At 45.7% G+C, this 25637-nt stretch overlaps 1 protein-coding gene across 1 annotated transcript in view; it reads right to left on the bottom strand.

Moving 5' to 3' along the window:
* The window catches only part of ACER3 (alkaline ceramidase 3), a 90020-nt gene extending 64882 nt beyond the window's left edge, over positions 1–25138 (bottom strand). Inside the window, exon 1 of the mRNA XM_068139583.1 lies at positions 24990–25138. Coding sequence (XP_067995684.1) covers positions 24990–25092 — 103 coding nt within the window. The 5' untranslated portion in view covers positions 25093–25138. The remainder of the gene's footprint in view (positions 1–24989) is intronic.
* Between the last annotated feature and the right edge of the window lie 499 nt (positions 25139–25637).

The raw sequence follows: 25637 nt of genomic DNA, 5'->3' as shown, positions 1-25637 counted from the left end.
TATGATTCTCTCTCATGGCTTTTGTTTCTTGAATTCTCTCCAGCAGCTCTGATGCAAACCACAGCTCTTATCAGAGGGTTTTGCAAAGAAATGTCAAAGCAATGAAGTTCAGGTGTGTTTGGGATTATAACCATCCACCTTTGGCTACCCTCCTTGGTGAAGAAAGACTTTTCTCTTGGAAGGATCTCCTGGGATGTGAAACCCAAGGTGAACAGAGAGACAAATAATTAAAGAAAGGTGTAAATAAGGTAGCACTGTGGCCCAGCAAGACCACAGACGGTGAAACAATAAAAGAGAGAAAGACATTTTGAAATTTGATTTGAACTGGAGAGGGAGGTAGCCTAACAGCTTAAAGACTGAGGAGGAACCTAGAGCATTTCCTTGTAAGAAACTCATTCAAATCTAATAAGGGAATTCTTGCTAAGATTCAAGTGCTTCACAGCTCAGCTACCCCAGCACTGCAGTGTCAACAGAGGAATTAATTGCAATAAAATCCAACAAGTTTCCATAAGGTATATGTTGTACATTATCAGTCAATAATAACTAAGCCAGAGCCCAGAGGAGGTTTCTATCACTGACATTTCAAAAGACAGGCACTTATGATTGTTCAAAAGACCCAGCTACACAGGATCAGCTGTTTTAGCCACTAGCTTCAATCTTGTGCCGCTCTTGCTTAGGGCTTATCATCAAGAGGGCAGCACAGCAATTAGATTTTCACTTCCACCAGCCATTTTTAATATCTTCCACTTCAAAGTCTGCAATAATTACACTTCAGAGTGTCCAGGAAATGAAAACTCCTGTCTCTAGTTTCTCCATTTGGTATTTCAGAAGGAGCTCAAGGGGAGAAAACTCGAGTCATCCCGACAGGAATTTTGCCAATACGTAATTACTAAATTCCCCACTTGCCGATGTGGATCAAGAATCAATATAAACTTCCTGTTACTCACTGAAGCACACTCCAGGCTGCAGCGTGGGACCAACACCCACTTAAACAATAAAAATGAGGGTGAGGGGTGTTTAGAGTGTTTGGTTTTTTTTAGTGACAGGATCCTTTTCTTACCTCCTGTCATTCCCTTCTCCAAAGAGAAAACAAACTTTGATTTTGTTTACCTGGCCACGAAGTGAAGTTGCAGCTTCGGCAATTCAGCTGCAACTGGTGTTAGTCACCGCATTTCTGCCAACAAAATGGGAAAGATACTGAAGGAAACAAACAGTGAAGCAATTACTGAACTGTGTAAACTGTGTAGGAACACTTCCTGAAGAGCTATAAACCCGAGTACAGACAAATAACACCTCCAACTAATAGGTTATTTGAGGTGACTATCAGATCTCCTCAGGTATGTAACATCAGAAATCTAAAGAGCAAGTTCATACAGATCATGGGAATAATAAAACCAAGGGGTAGATAAAACAGCACAGAAAAATGTGATAAAGCAAGCACATTACAAAGGAATGGTGCATTCATTGAGATCTCTACAGATGTTGGTATGTTATTAGGAGAACAAGTGAGAGGGGATGACCTGTGGACATGGCACTTTGAGACATATCTAAATGGTCACGGTGGTCTTAGGTGGATGGCTGGACTGGGTGCAGAGTGGGTTGAGAGTAGCTCTGAAGAGAGAGACTTGTGGGTGTTGGTTGAGGAGAAGCTCACCATGAGCCAGCAGTGCCCTCATGCAGCACAGAAGGCAGCTGTGTGCTGGGCTGCAGCAAGAGGAGTGCAGGCAGCAGAGCAAGAGAGGGAATTCTGCCCCTTTACTCTCCATTCCTGAGACCCCCACCTCCAATACTGCATACAGGTCTGGTGTGCCCATCAAAAGAAAGACACAGAGCTATCAAGCAAATACAGAGGAGGACAACAAAGATGATCCAAGGGCTGGAGCACCTCTGCTCTGATGATAGAACGAATAAGCTGGGGTTGTTCAGCCTAGAGAAGACTCTGGGGGAACTTACAGCTGCCTTCCAATACCTGAAGAGATCCTACAGGAACGCTGGAGAGGGAGTTTTCATAGGAGTGTCTAGTGACAGAACAAGGGGGAATGGTGTGAAGCTGAGGGAGAGTAGGTTTACACTGGATTTGCATTACTAAAGAGCAGCATTCTACACTAACAGATTGACACAAGGGAAAGAGAAGTTTAGGTAGAACACCTGGCAACCAAGTTTATTTAGCAGCAGCAGCTCCCAAAGAAGCCATGAAACTCGGAATGCTTTCAAACAAGAGCTGCAAGATGAAGAAACAATAACTGCAAACTCTGCAACATGAAGAAACAACCCAGAATGGGCAAAGAAAGGGAACAAACGAGGCAGGAGCACAGCCTCCTCCTCAGTGCTAGCAACAAAACAGATGCATACCACTGGTGTGAGCACAGCACGTTCCACTCGCACACATCTCAGCCCAAGCTGCAACAGAGCTTCCTGCAAGGCAAAGAGCTGGGACATGGCCAGCTAGGAGGTTTTAGGTTTGAAATCAATGTGTAGGGCAGTGCTTTGACAGGCTGGAGAGGTGGGCTCATGACAGATTCACGAGGTTCAACAAGACCAAGTCCAAGGTCCTGCATCTGGGTCCGGGCAGTCCCAAGCACCAATACAGACTGGGCAGTGACTGGCTTGAGAGCAGCCCTGAAGAAAAGGACCTGGGGGTGCTGGTGGATGAGAAGCTCAACATGAGCCAGCAGCGTGCACTTGCCGCCCAGAAACCAATCACATCCTGGGCTGCATCAAGAGAAGCATAGCCAGCAGGTCGAGGGAGGTGATTCTCCCTCTCTACTCTCGTGAGACCCCACCTGGACTACTGCATCCAGTTCTGGAGCCTCTATTACAGGAAGGATCTGGAGGGGCTTCAGTGTGTCCAGAGAACAGCCACAAGGATGATCAGAGGGTTGGAGCACCTCTCCTGTGAGGACAGGCTGAGAGAGTTGCCGCTATTCAGTTTGGAGAAGAGAAGGCTCTGAGGAGACCTTATTGTGTCCTTCCAGTATCTAAAGGTAGCTTACAAGAAAGCTGGGGAGGGACTTTTTAGGGTGTTGGGTAATGATAGGACTAGGGGGAATAGAACAAAAATAGAAACAGGTTGATTCAGATTGGCTGTTAGGAAGAGGTTCTTCAGTGTGAGGGTGGTGAGACACTGGCACAGGTTGCCCAAAGACGTGGTGGAAGCCTCATCCCTGGAGGTTTTTAAAGCCAGGCTGGATGTGGCTCTGAGCAGCCTGATCTAGTGTGAGGTGTCCCTGCCCATGGCAGGGAGGTTGGAACTAGATGATCCTCGAGGTCCCTTCCAACCCTAACAATTCTATGATTCTATGATCTTGCAAGCTGCTTCTCCCTATCGGGGCCACTGTTTCTTCAGCATATGTAAATGTGCACTGATATCCTTCTGAAGGGGTAAATCATTTCAGTGATTTACTGATTGGGGTGGGGTAATGAGTTAAATTTAGGGGGGGGGGGAAATTAATTATTAACAAGACAATTTGATTTTTATTCCCAGTGCTCATTTATGAGCAGTTCCAACATGCTGTGTCAAGCGCTAGGTTCCGATTTATGGCCCTTACACAATTAATATTCCAGCTGCAGAATTCATTCCCTTGGCAGTCATCCTACCAGTTCAGCTAATATTTCTGGAGCTGGTTTTCACTCCCATTGCACTGTTTCGTGTTACATTTGTGTTCTCCACAACAATCAAGCAGTCATTAGAAGGAAAAAAGCTCCTGCCACTCCCGACTAACAAAGCACACAGAGGAAAGCTCAGTTCAGACCTGTGAAGTGTGGGTGTATTTTCTAAGGCACAAGGCTCTCGTTGGTATGCATGGCTTACAAAACACTTCTTAAACTGCTCCTGAGTTGCCCCAGGTTACAATTAAGACACCTTCTTTTCCTCACCCTTACCCCTCTAAAGTGCTTTGCAATTGTGAAGTAAAGACTTCAGAAAATTCAAAGCTAACAGGAGAAGGTGCTGAAGCTAACCTTGCTTCTGAGAATCACTGAGTGCCAGGCTGGAATGGACCACAAGGATCATCTGGTTCAACCTTTCCAGGTGATAGTGTAGTTGAATGAGATGACCCAGAACCCTATCAAGCTGAGCCTTAAAACTGTCCAATACAAGGGAATCCACTACTTCCCTTGGGAGATGATTGCAATGTTTCACTGCTCTCAGAGTGAAAAAATTTCTTCTGGAGTCCAATCAGCATCTCCCCAGGATTGGACTCAGGATAATAAAACTACTCAACAACCACAGCCCAAATCAGATCTACAGCAACCACAAGGTATATTATACTAAAAATAAGTAAGTGAAAGCTAATGCTACACAGATGCCAATATCACAGTATAACTTAGGTTGGAAAGGACCTCGAGGATCATCAAGTCCAACCTATCAACACAGACCCCATATCATCATAAGAAACTGATGCCTCTGCAATAGAGAAATCCAACTTCTGTGTTCATACTGCAGAGTTCAATTTAGATGGCAAAACACTCATTGCTTGGTTAAGAAGTCTTTGCTCTGTCCTCTCTAACCTAAAATACATTTTACTTATTTGTAGAATCACAGAATTGTCAGGGTTGGAAGAGACCTCAAGGATCAGCTAGCTCCAACCCCCCTGCCATGGGCAGGGACACCTCACACCAGATCAGGTTGCTCAGAGCCACCTCCAGCCTGGCATTAAAAACTTCCAGGGATGAGGCTTCTACCACCTCCCTGGGCAACCTGTGCCAGTGTCTCACAGCACTCATGGTGAAGAACTTCTTCCTAACATGCAGTTCGAATTTACCCACCTCTAGTTTTGCTCCATTTCCCCTAGCCCTACTACTACCAGACATCCTAAAAAGTCCCTCCCCAGCTTTCAGACTCCATTACTGCAGTGTCTGAGCAACCTCAATCTTCTGTGTACTTATAAACAGCCTTTCAAGAAGAGGACCAGGCTAGAAGATGGTGTCTGAGTCACCAAGAAACCTACATAGAACTGAAGCCAGGACTTTCAAACACTGAAGTGCTCCTCTAGCCCCTACACCATCCTTCCCTGCCACAACAAAAATGAGTGAGTTCATAGTATCATAGCATCAGTCAGGGTTGGAAGGGACCACAAGGATCATCTAGTTCCAACCCCCCTGCCATGGGCAGGGACACCCCACACTAGATCAGGCTGGACAGAGCCTCGTCCAGCCTGGCCTTAAACACCTCCAGGGATGGGGCCTCAACCACCTCCCTGGACAACCCATTCCAGGGCTTCACCACTCTCATGGGGAAGAACTTCCTCCTCACATTCAGCCTGAATCTCCCCACCTCTAGCTTCATTCCATTCCCCCTAGTCCTATCAGTACCTGAGGTACTGAGAAGTCCCTCCCCAGCCTTCTTGTAGGCCCCTTTCAGATACTGGAAGGCCACAAGGAGGTCTCCTCAGAGCCTTCTCTTCTCCAGACTGAACAGCCCCAGTTCACTGCAATACCTCTCATAAATAAAGCTTCAAAGTAGAAAGCTCAGCAGGATAACAACTGGGTACCTTCCAGAAGCAAATGTTCTTATGTTTAGTGTACTGGAGTCCTTCCCCCACATCTCCTGATGGAATTCTTAAAGGCTATCACAAAAAAGTGTGTAAAGACCTAGAACTTGGATTGGAGGAAGGATGACTGATTTATTTTTCCTTTCCCCCAGAGGGAACTGCCTTGAAGCCTTTGATGAGTGAAGTCCAAGGCCCGCAGGAGATGCCATTACCCAGAAGAGGGTTAATAAGAGATATTACAAGATGTGGAGGACCAGCTGTGAAGTTGAACAGGTAATTATGTAAGTAATTGCAAGGAAAATATTCTGAGGTGACAGGTCAGAATAAAGACAGCTACAGCAGCTAAATCAAAAAGCCATTTTCTTCACTTATTGAAGCCAGTTTTGCTAATTATCTTATATGGCTCTAACTGTGTCTATTACACCTATGCCTGTCACAACTGCAAGGCATCCTGAAGTATTCCTAAATGGGTTTTGGTGTTTTGAAGGGTCTATAACACCCCAAAAAAACCCCCAAACAGCATTTTATGCATGGAATGACAGATCTAGAATCTCTCCTTAGCTGTGAATGGTTCAGTGGTAGCGAGGGCACTGTGAGCTCTACATGAATGGTTGGACTTGATGATCTCAAAGGTCTCTTCCAACCTCAACAGTTCTATGATTCTACACCCAGGTTGGATGGGACCTTGAGAAGTTGGTCTAGAAGGAGGAGCCTCTGCCCATGGCAGAGGGGTGGGTGGGAACTACATGATCTTTCAGGTCCCTTCCAACCCAAACCATTCCATGATTCTATGATTTTCTGAGATAGTAGGATGCAGCCTAGACAGGTATGATAGCACACAGTTCCTTTACAGGACATTTTACTCCCAATCCAAGATATCCACAGTTAACTGGACTACTGGGAATAAGCTTTCATATCATAGAATTGCTTTGGTTGGAAGAGACCTCCAAGATCACTGAGTCCAACCATCAACTTCATGACACCATAGCCATTAAACCATGTCCTGAAGTGCTATGTCCACATATTTCTTCAACAGCTCCAAGGATGGTGACTCTACCACCTCCCTGGGCTGCCTGTTCCAATGCCTGACCACTCTTTCAGGAAACAAATTTTTCATAATCTCCAACATAAAGCTCCCCTCACACAATTTCAGACCATTTCTTCTCATTCTATCACCTGATATGAGAGACTAACCCCCAACTCACTCCAACCTCGTTTCACATAGTTGTAGAGAGCAATGAGGTCTCCCCTCAGCATCCTCTTCTCCAGGCCAAATAATCCCAGTCCCCTAAAGCCACTTCTCATAAACCTTTGTTCTCCAGACCCTTCACCAGCTTTTCTGTGGACATGCTCCGGCACCTCAATGTCTTTCCTGTAGTGAGGGGCCCAAAGCTGAACACAGTAGTCAAGGTGCAGCCTCACTCATGCCAAGTACAAGAGCAAAAATATATGAGCTGATCTTCCACCCTGTTATATTTTCATGTTGCTCTCCTAGAGTGTGGGAAACCTCATGGAAGTAAAAAAGCAGCAGCATTTCCCTGATCAGCCTTCATCTAAACTGATAGCAAGCAGATCAATTATTCTGAAGTACACCTGGAAGGATTTTGCAAGTGAATGTAAAGTAAAAACAGTTGACAGAGGCAGAGCATTTGAAATATCAATCTAGAGAGCTCGCTAAAAGTAAGCTCTTACAGATGGAAAATGCAATCAAAACCTGAAGAGATTAGGCTCAGATGATGGCAAGTCAGAATATTACATGCAGTAAGCTTGTTGCTGACGGGCAGATTTGCTTCCATTACTGCTTTTACTGGAAAACAAAGTAATACTTAATTTAAATGTTTATTTTAAGACAAGTTGATGATGTCAGTCTGGAAGGAAACAACCGAGATGGAGAAGCTTACTCTTCAGCCACTGCCAGAATTAAGCAGTGGCGACAAATAGGAGATGATCATCTATTTGATTTTCACCATACCCAACTCCTTCCAACCTTTCTTCTTCTGTGCTTGTGTCAACATCCTGGCTTTGTGCTCAGTGTTTGCACTAACTCCTTCGAGCCTCAGCCTCTGTCCAGAGCAGAAAGCAGCTTTGGCAGCTGCCAGTACCAGAGTACACCCAGCCCAGTCTCTGTCAGGCCTCACCACAAACACAGATACCAACTTGAGGCACAGAAAGCTGTGGTTATCACCTCAAAGGCTCAAGAGGAAATGACACACTTCAAAAACTTAACTGTGATTGCTCACAGGTTCAAGCAGATAATCACAGAATGGCCTAGCTTGGAAGGGACCTCAGAGATCCTCTACTCCAACCTCCACACCATGGGCAGGGACACCTCTCAACGAGACTCAGCTGCTCAAGGCCTCATCCAACCTGGCCTTGAATACCCCAAGGGAGGAGCCATCTACAGCTTCCCTGAGCAATCTATTCCAGAGTGCCACCACCCTTATACTGAAGAACTTCTTCCTAAGATCCAGTCTAAACCTCCTCTCCCTCAGCCTCAAACCATTCCCCCATGTTCTGTCACTAGACACCCTTAAGAAAAGTCCCTCTGTAGCCTTCCTGTAGGATCCCTTTAGGTATTGCAAGGAAGCTGTAAGGCTTCCCTGGGGTCTTCTCTTCTTTAGGCTGAACAAGGCCAGCTCCCTTAGTCTATCCTCATAGCAGAAGTGTTTCAGTCCTTGGATCACCTTTGTGGCCCTCCTCTGGACTCCCTCCAACAGCTCTGTGTTCTTCTTATGCTGGGAACACCAGAGAATAATGTGTGTCAGTGCTCTTTTCAATCTATTTGCAGCTTCATTTTGAGTTGCCTTTCTCCAAATTCCAGATCACAGAATGGCAGAGGCTAGAAGGGACCTCTGGAGATCTAATCTAATGCACCTTGAGTAAACCACAGGAAAATATCCAGATGGGTTTTGAATGCTTCCAGAGATGAAGACTCCACAACCTCTCTGAGCCTTGCTTTCCTCCTGTTCTTGGTATCAGCATGGATTCCTCCCGAGTGTCCAGAACAATTAAAGTCTCTCCTCCTAATGACTCATTATGTTATTCTACAGCATTTGGCCTTACTTGGATGGCATGAAATTGCAGGTGAGATGCTAGGTGACATGTGTAAAACAGAGCATGTGGGGATAATGACAGAATCACAGAGTGCCAGGTTGGAAGGGACCCCAAGGATCATCTGGTCCAGCCTTTCTAGGTGATAGCGTAGTTGAAATGAGCTGGCCAGGCACCCGGTCAAGCGGAGCCTTAAAACTCTCCAACACAGGGGAATCCACTACTTCCCTTGGGAGATCATTCCAATGTCTACCTGTTTTCATGGTGAAAAAATTTCTTCTGGATTCCAATCAGCATCTCCCCAGGAGTACCCCAGGATAATAAAACTACAACAACTACAGCCCAATTCAAATCTACAGCAATCACTCAAACATCAGTTGGTGACACTCCTTTTCTCATCAGGAGTATCAAGAGAAAATGCCATCTCTAGCTATCTATTTTTTTTGCCTTCAGTGAAAAAACCTAAGGCTACCAGGATCAGGTGACAGAAGAGAGCCACCTGATGCCAGAAATGACTTGGACTCTTCTTCACTCCTAAACACCCAACTCAGAATTGTAGAATAAACCCAGTTGGAAAGGACCTCAAAGATCATCAGGTCCAACCTATTACCCAATACCTAACACCTCCTGACAACTAAACCATGGCTGCAAGTGCCACATCCAATCCTTTCTTGAACACCTCCAGGGACAGTGACTCCACCACCTCCCTGGGCAGCACATCCCAATGGCCAATTACTCTTTCTGTGAAGAACTTTCTCCTCCCCTTGAGCCTAAACTTTCCCAGCACAGCTTGAGACTGAGTCCTCTTGTTCTGTCACAGGTTGCCTGGGAGAAGAGACCATTTCTTTGATGCAGGCACATTTCTCTGAAGTCTTCATAATCTATTCCAGTTAATATGACAATTTCCAGCCAAGAACTTTCAATAGTAGCCAACTAATTCATTAACCAAATGCTTAAAGTTTGTCATTCCAGGTCTACAATTTCTAACTCCAACTCTACTCTTTAGTCACTACCCAATTGGCATTTGAAGCCAATTTTCTTGTTCTTGCATGAAAAAGGAAGAAAAAAGAAAAGAAAGGAAGTAGTTGCCTATCAGCCTGTGGCTTGGGCAGCTGCACTGTGCCCTGGGTTAGGAACTGGCTGAAGGGTCAGGCCCAAACACTGGTGATGAATGGTGCCACATCCAGCTGGCAGTTAGTCACTAGTGGTGTCCCCCAGGGATCAGTGCTGGGCCCCATCCTGTTCAAAGCAGGGTCAGAGTGGCTGGAGAGCAGACAGGCAGAAAGGGACCCAGAGGTACTGCTTGACAACTGGCTGAACATGAGCCTGCAGAGAGCCCAGGTGGCCAAGGCAGCAAGTGGCATCCTGGCCTGCATCAGGAATAGTGTGGCCAGCAGGAGCAGGGAGGTCATTCTGCCTCTGTACACTGCACTGGTCAGGCCACACCTTGAGTCCTGTGTCCAGTTCTGGGCACCTTAGTTTAGGAAAGACATTGAGATGCTGGAATGTGTCCAGAGAAGAGCAACAAAGTTGGGGAGATGAGAGGCTGAGGGAGCTGGGGTTGTTTAGCCTGGAGAAGAGGAGGCTCAGGGGAGACTTTATTGATGCCTACAACTACCTGAAGGGAGGTTGTAGCCAGGTGGGGGTTGGTCTCTTCTCCCAGGCAACCAGCACCAGAACAAGAGGACACAGTCTCAAACTGCACTGGGGAGGTTTAGGCTGGATGCTAGGAAGAAAATTCTTCCCAGAAAGAGAGATTGGCCATTGGAATGTGCTGCCAAGGGTGGTGGTGGCATCACCATCCATGGAAGTGTTTGAAAAGAGCCTGGATGAGGCACTTAGTGCCATGGTTTAGTTGATGAGATGGTGTTGGGTGATAGGTTGGGCTTGATGATCTGAGAGGTCTTTTCCAACCTGCATAATCCTGTATGCCGTATTCTACCAGCCCTGGACGCTTGGCAAAAGCTACTTATCTAGAGGGAAAATGAAGCTTCTTCTCCACAAAACAATAAGGTCAAAGTGTCTTTAGTGTCTCACAATCTAAATCAAATACAGGAAGACATTGAAGGGCCAAGCTCCAACCACTGTGTTTTTGTTATAAACAGAGCTCAAGACCGTAGGTACACAGCAACAGCTTATGAGGTGGACGAGTACCATTTCGGCAGAAGTCAATTTTTTCTGGACAAGAAACAGTTGCCACTGAAAATTTATAACTGAACAGAAAATCTTTCAAATCATAGAATGATTTGGGTTGGAAGGGACATTAAAGATCACCTAATCACAACCCCCATGCCATGGACAAGGGACACCTTCCACCAGACCACATCCAGCCTGGCTTTGAACACCTGCAGGAAGGGTTCATCCACAACCTCCCTGGGAAAGCTATGCCAGTGTTTTGGTAGCCCGAAAACTAGAACAGGAAACATTTAAAGGACATATTGCAGATGAACATGGAAAAAGAAAGGAAATATATCCCCAGGAAGAAGAGATGAGGACAGGCTGAGGGAGCTGGGGTTGTTCAGCATGGAGAGAAGGCTCTGGAGAGATCTTAGAATAGCCTTCCTGTACCTGAAGGGGGCCTACAAGAAGGCTGCAGGGGAACTGTTTACAGAGGCCTGCAGTGATAGGACGAAGGGCAAGGTTTTGAAATTAGTGAAGAAATTTGGATTGGATGCTATGAACAAGTTCTGCACCATGAGGAACACTACAACAGGTTGCCCAGGGAGGTAGTTGAGGCCTCATCCCTGAAGATATTCAAGGTCAGTCTTGACAGGGCTCTGAGCAACCTCATCTAGTGAAGACGCTCCTGCTTACTTCAGGGGGTTCGACTAGATGACCTTTGAAGGTCCCATCCAACCCAGACCATTCTATGACTTGATTAATTTTCTGTTCAGTTTTCAACAATTCTCAATATATGTAACATAAAACAGGGGGGAAAGAAGTTAGTAATGTGGAAATCAGCATGGAAGAGTTTAAAAGCAAGAAAAAGAATTGAAGAGCTTGCAAGTGAATGTGCTTAAGAAAAGGAAATAGATCTAAAATATTTCTCTGCAGCTTATAGCACAGAGAAAGGAGAAAAGGCCAAGAAAAAGTAATTTGGGATGGACTCAAGTTTTAACATTCAGTTACTGTGCTGACATTAGTCATTGTGCCAAGAGTGCCTTCTGAGGGGCCTCATAGGGAGATAAAATTTGGGCCTTGAAAGATTTAGCGGCCACAAAACCCCAAACCTCTGAGCGGAAAGCAAGCGTGGTATCAGAGAGCACAAAGCCACAGCCGTTTAAGTGAACGAAAACAACATCTGCTGCATGATTTCACTGCTGCCTTGCACTTCTCTGCTGCTTCCCACAGCATCCACACAATTCAATGGAGCTGATTCTCACTAGAAACTGCACTCACCAGCTCCAAAGAGACATGTGTGATACAAACTGGCTTTCACCCTGCTAGCAGTAAAGCGAGCCATCAACTTCCACACTGCTGCTGCAGAAATTTCACAGGCTGCTCAGAAAGGTTGAGGATTCTCCTTCTCTAGAGACATTTAAAGCCTGGGGTGTAGCAAGAAAGGTGTGCCTAGCAGGTCTAGGTTCTTCACCCTTTCTACTCTGCCCTGATGAGACGACACCTGCAATACTGTGTCCAGTTTTGGGCTCTCCAGATCAAGAGAGAAAGGGATCTGCTGAAGAGAATCCAACAGAGAGCCACAAGGATGATTAGGGGACTTGGACATCTCCACTGTGAAGAGAGACTGAGAGCCCTGGAGCTGTGGAGTCTAGAGAAGGCTGAGAGGGGATGTCATCAGTGTCTATCAATATCTGAGGGGTGGGTGTCAAGTGAAGGGGGCCAGGCTCTTTGTAATGGTGCACAATAATAAGGCAAGGAACAACAGATACAAGCTTGGACATAGAAGGTTTCACCTCAACATGAGGAGAAACTTTTTTACAATGAGAGTGACAGAGCCCTGGAGCAGGCTGTCCAGAGAGGTTGTGGAGTCTCCTCTCTCTGAAGACTTTCAATACCCACCTGGATGCATTCCTGTGTGGAATACCCTAGATGATCCTGATTTGGCAAGGGGGTTGGAATCAATGATCCCTGGAGGTGCCTTCCAACCTCCAATGTTCTATGATTCTGGGACCCGTCTGGATGCGTTCTTGTGTGACCTGCCCTAGGTTGGACTTGATCTCCAGAGGTCCCTTCCACCCCTTACCATTCTATCTAAGCTTCAGCTGTATGGAGAGGGCATTAATCTGCACCCACCTGCAGAAGGTATAGGGTATCATGAACAGAAGTGCACTGACAGCCTTCTTTCTAAATTTCTTTTATTAAATTGGGAAAAAAAACAATAATAGAAGAAAAACATTTTGCTTCTCCAATTTTCCTGGCTGTTTACTCAGGCACTGGTCAGAACATTGCACACAACTAGCTCTTCTTGATATGTGGGGCATTTCCCCAGCAGTGTAAAGGAGAAAAGAAAGAAAAGAAAAAGAAAAAAAAAGAAAAACAAAAGAGAGAACTCAAAGGATGAAGAAAAATAACCAAAAAGCAACCAAGCTAAAGTTTTCCACTCACGAATAAAACATCACCTGAAGCAACGCTGAATTTATATATTTAGTGTTTTTCTTTTTAAGTCTACAAGATTTACAGCCTGAAAAGATCTGTATCCTGTGGGAGGGATGCAGGGAGTGGCTGTGGACACGCACCCCGTAGCTCTCCTCCCGAGTTCAACAACCCTCAGAGCAGGCTCTGCAGCTTGCCCACTGCAATCTGGGGCCAGGTCTAGAGCTGGCAGTCTCTGACAGGAGGACAGCACTGGAAATTCCCTCCCAGAGCCATCAAGCCTATGAAGAAAATTCCACAAACAGACCCTTTCTTATGCAGAAAACCTTGTTAAGGACCTGTAGAGGAAAAACACATCCATTTTGTCCAGAAGAACAGGGAAAGAAAAAAACCACGTGGTGGTTTGAGTCATTTTAGCTCCCTGCTGTAGGTGACATCTGCTATCAGAGAAAAACAGAACTGCAGATTCTGTTTCTCAAAGACATGCAAGTAATCCTTGGGTTTCCTCATTGTGAGGTCAAAACACTCAATAGGAAGGACCACAGCAGTGTGCTCCACTAGCTTTCCAGTTGGGAAACAGGTCTGTGCCTGAACAAATGGTACTGATCTGAGAAGATGAAGCAAAACTGATAAACAAATGAAAGATCTAATACAGAACTATTCTGTCCCAAGACTGTAAGTGTTAAAACTATTTTTAGTGTTCAACTATGCTACCCAGCTCTTCTGGGCTTCTTTCATCTAATACCGCATCCAATTCCTAGATGCTGGATCTTGTCCAAACAAAAATCCTTATCCAATTGGAATCAGCAATTACTAAAAACCCAGCCTGCAGAACAGTAGTAAGTTGAGCTTCCATTGCAAATAAAGAGCTCATTAAAGCACTGTATAAATCAAAGAGCTTCCAAGGTCAAGTTTTATGACCATAAAATTGATACTTGAAATCCCACAAGATGGAATTCATACAAACCATACTCTGGTGTCCTGTGCTGTACACAGCAATGACTCAGAGAAAAGCAGATGTGTTGGAAGAAACTGGGGGAGAGACACAGCTAGCAGGTGTTATGTACAACTGCCCTGGCTTCACAACCCTGTACTGTTAGGCAGAGGCAGATGTTCAGCTCATCCCTAATGTGTCTTCCTAACTCTGTTTTCCTGCCTTTTCCTTAAACCCTTAAGTCAAGCTTCAAACTAACACCCTGAACCTTGTCCAGCTGAACTAGCCCATACTCTTACCCCTTCTCTAATCATTCTGGTTAAATAGAAGAATCAGGGCAATGCTGCCTGTCCTAGGCAGCAAGGAAAAATCCCCTCTTGCTCACAAAGCCAGCTGCAGACCCCTTAAGATACACACATGCTGCACACACCATCCCGGGGTCACTCCAAGGACAGTGGATTCCAAAAGCAAGTCCAAATGAACCAAAGAATAAAGCAAAACCAAGTAAAACACAGTAGAGCCCCAGGACACAGCTGGTAAACAGATACACTGCTGCACACTAATCTCAATTTTGAAATAAAGCTTGGAATTTCCCTCAGGAAAGCTTTGCAACGTGGAGGGCAGGTTGAGTCACCAGTTGCTGGAAAGGAAGGGCACAAAGGGTGCACCACCTCACCGAGATCGTCCCAAAGGACTACTTCTGCTTCCCAAACATGAGACAGAATCACAGAACTGTCAGGGTTGGAAGGGACCTCAAGGATCATCCAGTTACAACCCCCCCCTGCCACAGCCAGGGACACCTCACACTACATCAGGTTGCTCAGAGCCACATCCAGCCTGGCTTTAAAAACCTCCAGGGATGAGGCTTCCACCACCTCCCTGGGCAACCTGTGCCAGTGTCTCACCACCCTCATGGGGAAAAAATTCTTCCTAGCATCCAATCTGAATCTACCCATTTCTAGTTTTGTTCTATTCCCCCTAGTCCTATCATTACCCAACACCCTAAAAAGTCCCTCCCCAGCTTTCTTGTAGGCTCCCTTTAGACACTGGAAGGCCACAATAAGGTCTCCTCGAAGCCTTCTCTTCTCCAAACTGAATAGCAGTAACTCTCTCAGCCTGTCCTCACAGGCGAGCTGCTCCAGCCCTGATCATCCTTGTGGCCCTTCTCTGGACACACTGAAGCACATACTGTGCCAGAGGTCAATGGACCTTGCTGTAAAGGAGATGATTCTGCAGATGCTGACTGCACTGAACACCTACCAAAAAAGAAGAAGTTCTTTTTTTCAGACACTGATCACAGTGCACATGCAGCACATTTCTGTAATGAAATTAACTTCCACCACCAGGAAAAAGCACTCTGGTCAGACACTTCAGGCTTTTGAGCTAGCACAACAACCCCAACACACACCCCCCACACCAAGTATTTCACAGCTGCATTTTCAAGTGCACAAAAAGGTCTGTGTCTGAAACTGTGCCCAGCAAAGTCACTGGACTCTACCCGTGGCTTGGTTGTACAGGGATCCTCTGATTAGCTAATGGTAGAAGATGGAGCCTATAAAGAAACACTGCTCTGGTTTTTATGAGTTTTAACATTCTCTAGAAGCTTCTCTGTTCCTGACATCTTCCTTCCTTCTTTGTAGTACTTCCACAAGCACAGAAGAACCAAGCCCCTTTAACTCATGTAGCAGCTCAGCAGCTCTGTTAAGGGACTGAAAATGACTGTAATTAGTAAGATAAATGTAAAAAGCCCTACACCTCAAAAACTTAAAGCAGGTAGGTAGCTTTTCCCTGATAACCACATGTAAGTGCCCTTCTAGCATTATAAATTTAAGTTTTTAATATGTGTTTTGAATTCAAGGAACTCTGCATTTTTTTAACTTTCCATGATCCATGACCCTTTCTGTCGATCCACTTCAGGCTTCTGAAATAGTTGCAGTGCCTGCAAGGGGCTAGCACACTCAAGATAAAACCACCACATACTGCTGAGCTGTTGGGACTGGAGACAGCTCCCAGAGTTCCTCCTTTTGCAGTGATTATTAAATCTTTCTTTTGTTTAGAAAACATCTTCCCCACTGATCTGTGAAAGGCTCCAGCAAACACTGAAAATGCATTACTTACATAGCAGTTGCACACACAAAGACACAACAAACCTCAAACTAAAGATATTTTTGTCTTTCAATTATCACAGCAGTCATTTTTATCTGTGACTGAAGGCTCATTTGAAGGCGTTTAAAAGTCAGCAGTGCTCCTTTGCCGGAATTTATTTCACATGAACCTTATTTCCACCGACATACCCTTCAAATTCACATCATGCACTCCATAAACCTGTCTCAGTTTGCACAGAAGCAAAATTACATTGCACAAATGTCACTGTTCTGTTACCATTTGGAGTGGCAGATGTCCAAGTGCCAGCTGCAGAAGTACTCTATAATTAGTGCTCCCTATTCAGTAATGAAATATTTTGTTAAATCCCACATCAGAATTTTATTGTCACTCACTAACTACACAAGTACTAGTAAACACACACATGGTCCATTACCAGAGTGTCCAGCAAGTTTTAAGCATATCTGTAATGAGATGGATAAATGAGAACTGTTGACTGGGTAAACATGGGCTTTCCATGGCAGCTTTCAGGAAAACAGAAAATTAAGCTGTCATGAGACGAAAGGTAAAGTTGCACCATGGATTAGAAAGTGGCAAAAAGACAAAGAAGGGAAGAATGAAAAAAAACCCAATCATTTTAAAAGTCATTAAATACTGAATATAAAGAATTAACCAGGTTGGAAAAGACCTTAGAGATAATCAAGTCCAACCTATCACCCAACACCATCTAATCAACTAAGCTGCCCCTCGGTTTAAGAAGGACATTGAGACACTTGAACGTGTCCAGAGAAGGGCAACAAGGCTGGGGAGAGGCCTTGAGCACAGCCCTGTGAGGAGAGGCTGAGGGAGCTGGGGTTGCTTAGCCTGGAGAAGAGGAGGCTCAGGGGAGACCACATTGCTCTCTACAACTACCTGAAGGTGGTTGTAGCCAAGAAGGGGTTGGTCTCTTCTCCCAGGCAACCAGCACCAGAACAAGAGGACACAGTCTCAAGCTGTGCCAGGGGAGGTTTAGGCTGGAGGTGAGGAGAAAGTTCTTCACTGAGAGAGTCATTCGTCATTGGAATGTGCTGCCCAGGGAGGTGGTGGAGTCACCATCCCTGGAGGTGTTCAAGAGGGGACTGGATGTGGCACTTGGTGCCATGGTCTACTCATGAGGTCTGTGGCAACAGGTTGGACTTGATGATCTTTGAGGTCTCTTCCAACCTTGGTGATACTGTGAAAACATGGCACCTCATCCAGTTTCTGTTTAAACACTTCCAGTGATGGTGACTCCACCACCTCAATGGGCAGCCCATTCCAATGGCAAATCACTCTCTCTGTGAAGAATTTCTTCCTAACATCCAGCCTGGCAAATTGTGAAATTGTGGCAAAATACATCACAGAAGTGCCAGAGGATTATCTCCAGAGTTAAACTAAGTATGTACATTTGTAACTTGAGAAGGGAGATAAATAAATGCAACAGTGTTTGACACTGACTCAAAATTAGAGAATCAAAGAATGGTGGGGGCTGGAAAGGACTTCTGGGGATCATCTAGTCCAAACCCCCTGCTAAAGCAGGGTCATCCACAGCAGGTTGTACAGTATCACTTCCAGGCAGGTTTGGAGCCTCTCCAGAGGAGGAGACTGTGGTGGGTTGAAATCAGCCACCCAACATAAAATTGCCAGACCAGCTCAGTTAGAAAGCAAATAAAGCTGTATTTACAAGCAAAACTACAATCTAAAATATGAAATGCAATGAGTAGGTACAAAATACACAATATTTACATATATATATAACTTACAAACAACACAAGATCCCTGTTGGACAAACCAGGGGGCTACAAAGAGTTTCCCTTCCCTCCCCCCTGTACACAGAACAAGAGACAGAGCAGAGAGCTGCTGCTAGTACTTAACCACAATGAGAACACATTCAAGGTCAGCAAAAGCCAGCAGAAGCACAAGTTAGTATCTGCCAGAGCAAGGAAGACAAAAAAGAGAGAAATTTAGTTAACCAAACTAACTTTTATATTAGGTATCTGCCCAATGGGATTGTTTAGACCTTATTTTCCTTTCCACATCCAATAGTGATTTATTTTACATTCTATCACTTTTTGTTCAAGATCTGTGGAAAATTTTCTAGGCACAGCCTAAAACTACCACAGAGACTCCACAAACTCTCTGGGCAGCCTGCTCCAGGGCTCCAGCACCCTCAAAGGAAAGCAGCTTTCCCTCATGTTTACGAGGAACTTCCTGAGGTGTAGTTTGTGCACATTGCTCCTCATCCTGTCACTGAGCACCATTGAAAAGAATCTGACCCCACCCTCTTGACCCTTGCCCTTTAGATATTGGCAAACATTGAGAAGATCCCCTCTCAGTCTTCTCTTCTCCAGGCAAAACAGCCTCAGGTCTCTCACCTTTTACTTCATCACTTAAAATCGTTAAAGAACTAAGAAAGCATGACAGCAGAGACCATTTGTCTGGCTTACAAGTTTATCTCTTATTCTTACTTTACTTCTTATTCTTAATCTACTTCTTGTTCTTTGAAGGAAACAACCTCTCTTCAACTTCTTTTGTCCACAGCACAAGAAAACCCCCAAAAGTATTCATCCTAAAAAGCATCCCACAGCTGCGCACACTCCACTTGTCTTTGTAGCCATCATCAACCGGCTTAATGTTCCCTTCAGCTTTTTGTCCCTGCTGCCCCCTAAATTGAGGGATCTCCCTCAAGAAGCCTGGTAATTTGAAGAGGAAAGCTGCAATAAGGCTTCCCGCAATTAGGTCAATGGAGTTTCCCATTCAAGCCCCTTTCAGTCATAAAATGTGAGGCTGTGCCACTGTCTTCCTTTAAATTGCACTTTAGAACTCAGCTGTGTTTGTGATGCCTTTAAATAATTCAGATGCAACCAAGCAGTTGGGCTGATCACACCCAGTTAATCCTGAGATCCTTTCTTCACCTGTCACTTTGCTAGTGAAAGGACAAGAGACAGAGCTCTTGATGCCAGACAGAGCCGGCTTTATTTTATTTTCTTAGCTCCCAGGGAGAGCTCACCTAGCAGCTCATCAGTCTCTGGCTGCTTTCCAAAGCCTCTGGCAAAAAGAGGCAAAACAGAGCAGGACACTCAAGAGGACCAGGTGACAGTAGGTATGTGGCAGGCAAAATTCAGTATTAACAACGTTACTTCAGCAGCTTGCAAAGTTTACTTGCAGTTGGAATAACAATCCCTATGCCAAGCAGAGATCTGTGCATCTGGCAGCTGTCTGGTTTGGAGCAAAACTTACAAGAGCGTCTTTGTGTCACTTCACAAGGTAAGGAACACTCAGACGGCAGTCTCACGTTAATGAGGTATCTCACATCTAACAGCACAGGTAACAGGCATCTCAATCTCTTATCTCCTACTTGAAGGTTTAAGGAAGAGCAGCAAAAGTGGCTTGAAACATGGAAATCCTCATTATCTGTTTGGGTTGGGCTATTTTATGTGAGGAAAAGTAGGAAATAAATATGAAAATAAGGGAAGCAGAGTTGCAAATATTTGTTTCCTATATTTCTCATTGAAATAAAAAGCAATGGCTTTAACTTTGGTAATAGAAAAAATAATCTTTTCTTGTGTGAAGAGAGCAGAATGTACTGAGACAGGAGCAGAAGCCAAGAAAGAATATAATGATCTACCTGGACTTCTGCAGGGAGCCCACCTGAGTCCAGTTCTGGTGTCACCATCAGGAGAATGACTCAGAGCTGTTGGAGCAAGTACAGAGGAGGGCCACAAAGATGATCCAAGGGATGGAGTACCTCGGTTATGAGGATAGTCTGAGGGAGCTGGGATATTCAGCCTAGAGAAGACTCCAGGGGGACCTTAGAGCTGCCTTCCAATAGCTGAAGGAATCCTACAGGAAAGCTGGAAAGGGCCTTTTCTTATGGATGTCTAGCGACAGGACAAGAAGGAATAGTTTGAAGCTGAGGGAGAGTAGGTTTAGACTGGATCTTAGCAGTTAGAGGGTGGTGAGACTCTGGAACAGGTTGCCCAGGGAGGTTCTGGATGTCTCCTCCCTGGGGGTGTTCAGGGCCAGGTTGATGAGGCCTTGAGCAGCTGAATCTAGTTGAGAGGCATCCCCTGACTATGATAGAGAGGTTGGAGTAGATGATCTCTGAGGTCCCTTCCAACCTAAGCCATTCTATGAAAGAAATGATTTCAACTACTCCTTGACAAGCCCAAAGCTATATTCTAGGCACTTGCTGATGTAAATGCCAACATGAAGATCTACTATCTGAAGAGTAGGTGTGTTGTAGAGGGTGTCTGCTATTCCTAGGCAATGATAGCTCAAGGCAGTATTTCACATACCTAGAAACACCACTCAAATTGGATCCAAACTGAAACGCATCACTGAGTTGATAACAAATTCACCCTTGTGATCCTCCTGGCTGAGAATTAGAAGCCCCTGGGTAGCACACAGGGCTGCTCTGAATTTAAAGTACTTAAATTCTTATTACTCTCCATGTTTTCCACAAAGGACATCTATAAAGATTGGTTGCACCCACTTTTCATATTCTACAAGACAAACCCTTCTTGCAGCCATAACACTGAATGCAAGAAGGGAAAGATGCTTCTCATAGAGACACTCACATCAAAACAGGCCACCAAAACAACACTACCTGGGCTAAACTGGGGTGAAACATCAACCCTGCCAAAGTAAGGAATAAACTGTAACATTTCAGAACTTAGTGGTAAAGAACAGCACTGTCATTTGACCTTGTTCTGTTTGCATGGGTGGAAGGATGATGGTTTTTCCTTTACTTCTGTGTTCAGCTTTGGACCCCTCACAAGAAAGATACTGAGGTGCTGGAGCTTCTCCAGAGAAGGGCAATGAGGCTGGTGAAGGGTCTAGAGAACAAAGGTTGTGAAAAGCACCTGAGGGAACTAGAATTGTTTAGTCTGGGTAAGAGGAGGCTGAGGAAAGACCTCATTGCTCTTTACAGCTCCCTGAAAGGAGTTTGTAGTGAGGTGGGGGTTGGTTTCTCTTCCCTCATACCAGATAATACATATAGAGGAAATGGCCTGAAATTGTACCAGAGGAAGTTTAAGTTGGATATTAAGACCTCTCTTTCTGGAAAGAGAGGTAAGGCATTGGAACTGGCTGCCCAGGGAGGTGGTGGAGTCACCATCCCTGGAAATGTTCAAAAAACTTGTAGCTGTGGTACTTAGGGACATGACTGTGTGGTGGACATGGCACTTCAAGACATGGTTTAAAGGCTGTGGTGGTCTTAGGTTGACAGTTGGACATGATGATCTTAGGGTTTTTTCCCAACAGAAAAAAGTTCTATGATAAATTCTATGATTATTTTGCTTAATTTGGTGTGCAAAAGCTTGGGTAATTCAGTTGGAGCTGAATCTGACCTGGAAAGGATCAGTTAGAATAAAAATAAAAAGCAAAAAGCACCCCTACTACTTGCCCTCAAGCACACAGGAGTTAATCCCAAGCTCCTGTGTAAACCCTGGGGGAGGAATTACTACACCATACAATAGATTTCATCAGTGAGGGACATGAGTCCTTTTAGGGCTTAACATGGTTAAGCTGGAAAAATAATTCTTTTCAACTGGCTTTCCATTTCAATTGGTTTAATATTCTACAGAAGGCTGTTAGTCATCCACCTCCACAAGAGAGGAGAACTGGCTAGGTGCAGCCTCAGAAAGGCAAGGAAAAAAACCCCATAGTTTTTTTTTCCATTATTAAAATACTGAATCTTTGTATAGAGGCCATTGTGTTTGAGGTGCATCAAGAGAATGCACCTACCAAGTGCTCCCAAACCACCTTACCTTCACATCTCTGAACACAAGCTACTGATCATCTGCCATCACTTAACACTAGCTCTTTAAGGAGGGAATGACAACCAACTGCATGTAGGCTTCTGGAACACAATGCAGCAATTTGGACTAAAATTAGCATATTCAAAACAAATTGCTAAATGGCATAAAGACAAAACTAGCACAGCAGCTTTCAGTATAGCTCTTCAACCTACAACCTAAGGGAAACATGATATGTAATTCGGACTTGTCAGCACCCTACAAGCTTCAGGCCTCCAAGAGTTTCTTATACTTTATTTATATCATTTAATGTAAAATTCTTAAATAGCAGCAGCTTCACTGAGTTGGCCAAGACAGTGGAAAGTCAGAAACTGATGTTTACTTTTCTGTAATGCTACACTTAAAATAATTCTGACAGTGGATGAGTTTCAAAAACTCATCAGCAACATCGAAAGTGACCACAATGAGAACTCTGAAGGAGATGAGGAAGATATTTTTGTGCTTTCTGGTTTCTTTGCTCTCTTAATTTGAATTTTTGATAGAATAAGGAAGCCATTAAGACACAGCAACTGACCAAAGCCCACTGGGTCAGACAGACCCCTAACATACTCTCAACTCTCTTGCCTAAGCAACTTAATTTTTGGGTAACATCTCTGTGACCTTCCAAAGTAATTAACTCGACACTAAATAATTCAGAGAAAGGTGGAAAAGACTCTTTAGTTGTTCTATGAAACATTGCCACCTGACTTTTGCTGGCTGAGATTTAACTGTAGAGGGTTCATATCATCCAAAAAAACCCAGTATTTCCTCTCACCCTGAAAGCAGAGTTACAGAATTATGGCTGAAGAAAATCTACACCAACTGTATTTAAATAATATAAAATAGAATAGACCAAGCCAGGTTGGAAGAGACCTTCAAGATCATCATGTCCAACCTATCATCCAACACCACCTAATCAACTAAACCATGCAACCAAGCACCCCATCAAGTCTCCTCCTGAACACCTCCAGTGATGGTGACTCCACCACCTCCTCGGGCAGCCCATTGCAATGGGCAATCACTCTCTCTGAGTAGAACTTCTTCCTTCTACTTCTTCTACTGCTAAGCTAACTCTAAAATATAGTGGGTTTATTTGTTTGCTTTTTAACCCTCTACCACTCAAATACTTTAATTTACAGCACAGCCCTTACACCAAATATTTTCAGCACAACTGGCAGACCAACAAACTGTCTCCAAACTTCAAAACCATGAGGAATCAGACTTTCTATAATTAATCCCTTCTTCTTCATAACACACACCTTTCTACCTCCCACCATTAATCTCATCCTCCCCTTCCCTCTCCTGCATAATCTAGAAGCAGGTGGAAAAGTTTCATTTCCCACAACCAACAATGAGGGGGTTAGTTCAAGAATTTACATGCTAGTCAAATTTATTTTCACATGGGTGAAGCAACAGAGCTTCCTCTTCCCTGGGAGGATTATGCCATAAACTACTTTTTGCCACGAGGAAAACACAAAAGTGCACAATCTGCAAAAGTCTCGTTCTATTTAAGCACTTCAAAGTTTGTCCCATTTTAGGAGTGTCTTCAGCTGGATTGTCTCTTTTCAGCCATAAATCTACACACCAACTTCCTTTTCCCCTCCAGGTTTCTGTGCTACTGTCACTCAGATGCAGCACTCCTTCCTATTCCCACACTCTGAAACCTCTTTCACAACTACTCATTTTGGTTCCTCATCCATGTCAGCGTTTGTAACCAGGAGTCACAGCCTGGCACAGATACCCAGAACCTTCCATCTCTTGCATGCCAAGCTCTTCCAAAGTGCTGCTGAAGTATCCCAGCTATGAGAATGGCCTCCTCAGATTGCCCACTCCAAGCACTTCAGGGTACGTGAGCCTGTTCACTTCAGAAGTATTTTCCTAGGGTCTTAACACTTCAAAAGAAGCTGCCTTTCTTATATATATGAAGGCTTCTTGTAGGACAGGGTGTAGGTCTAGTTGCAGCAACGTAACCACTACTACACCCTTTAAAGTCACTGCCTAGGATACAAAAGTATTTACTCTCAGCAAACTCTCAGTGACACAGGACTCTCTTCTCTCCTGAATGACCGTGCAGTCGAAACAGCTCCTTCTTCCCCTAAAATGCACTTGACTGTATCAAAATTCCTGACTGCCTCTGGAGAAAAAAAAAAAAAAAAAAAAAAGAAAGAAAAGAAAATAAGCGAGAGAGTTTAAGGCCAAAACTTTGGCCTGCTCTCTCGCTGTTGCTTCGAGCTATCCTAAAAGACCACCACCTGCAACAGAGCAACCCGCTGAGCTGTTCTAACTTCTACCACCTGTAACAGTGCAACCTGACGACGGTCAAGGCCCAGCAAAGAGCAGCTGGGCAAAGGTGTCTCTCCTAAACGAAGATGTCTCTTCTTTACAAAGAAACTTTGTCCCGTGAAGCGTCCCCCTGAACGCTTTTGCTCGGTTTGACCGACCACAGACAGGTTGATGCTCCCATCTCCTCTCAAGGGGTGCTGCGCTACAGATCTACATGGCTTTACAGCACAGCACCCCAACTACTACTCCAGTGAAAATTCCACTCTTCGTCCATCCACACAGTGCCACACAGCCAGCCCTGCCCCAGTGTCAAGCCCCTGAGCCCCACCTGACCTGGCCACCCCGCCTCGGCCCAACCCAAGTCCCCTAACACCCCCTCCTGCCCCTACTATCCCTTCGGACCCAGGCCGGAGGGACAAGCTTGGGATGAGAGAAGTCAAACGAGACGCCGAGCCGCGGGAAGGAGGAGGCTATACCATCATCCCCTTTAGACGCGGACTCGGGGAGGAAGGGGACAGGAAAACAGCCGTTTCCCCCCGCCGGGGCGGGCTGAGGGGCAGGGGCACCGTTACCCTGCCATTTGTCCCACGCAGGAAAGAGAGGCCACAGAGAAGGGGCAATCCCCCTGCGTGGGGCCTGGTCAGTGGGGTGAGAGCACGGAGGGCTGGGGTAGGGTGTTAGTGGCTGAGGCAGCGGGGGGACGCGGCCGCTCGGGTCGGTGCAGGGACCGGGACCGGGACCGGGGCGGTCACTCACAGAACTCGGCGATATAGTAGGAGACGGCGTAGTTCTCCTCGCACCATTCCAAGGTGGAGGTCGGCGGGCCCCAGTAACCCTCCCGGTCAGCGGCCGGAGCCATCGCGGCGCCCGGTTCAGGCCACTGGGAAAAGGGGAGGAGGGAGAAGGGCATAGGGCCCGGAGCGCGGCGGGGACGGCAGCGGGCGGGGAGCGGCGCTGGGCCCGCCCGGCCCGGGGAGGAGCCGCGGCGGCGGCGGCGGCAGCCCAGCCCCGCTGGTTGCTCTGGCGACGGGCTGCGGCCTGCGGGAAGGGCGGGCCGGGCCGTGCTAGAGCGGGGGAAACTTGGAGGGAAGGCGGAGGTTGAGGTGAAAAAGGCAGATTTAGGGAAAACCCCGGGGGGAGAGGCCGGGCGGGGGCACGTTTGTCCCCGAGGGCCCGTGCGGAGGCCCTGCGGAGAGGAGGCAGGACGGGCAGCATCACGGCCTCGGTGAAGCTATGCTCTCCTCGCCTGGTTTCTGGGGGGTACAGGATGCTCCCCTGGATAGATTTGGTGGTTTCCGTGGGTTGGCTTAGTGGTTTCCTACTTGCTGTTTTTCATCGCAGGCTACAGGGAGGGTTTGTAACGTGAGTGAAGCAAGCTCCATGGTTTTAAATGAAGAGACAAGT

The sequence above is a fragment of the Melanerpes formicivorus genome, unplaced genomic scaffold, assembly GCF_026170545.1.
Source record: "Melanerpes formicivorus ecotype bairdi unplaced genomic scaffold, bMelFor1.0.p_v2 SCAF_1, whole genome shotgun sequence".
In the NCBI taxonomy this organism is placed as follows: domain Eukaryota; kingdom Metazoa; phylum Chordata; class Aves; order Piciformes; family Picidae; genus Melanerpes; species Melanerpes formicivorus.
The sequence above is the reverse complement of the archived record's forward strand: the minus strand, read 5'-3'. Positions and strand labels throughout refer to the sequence as shown.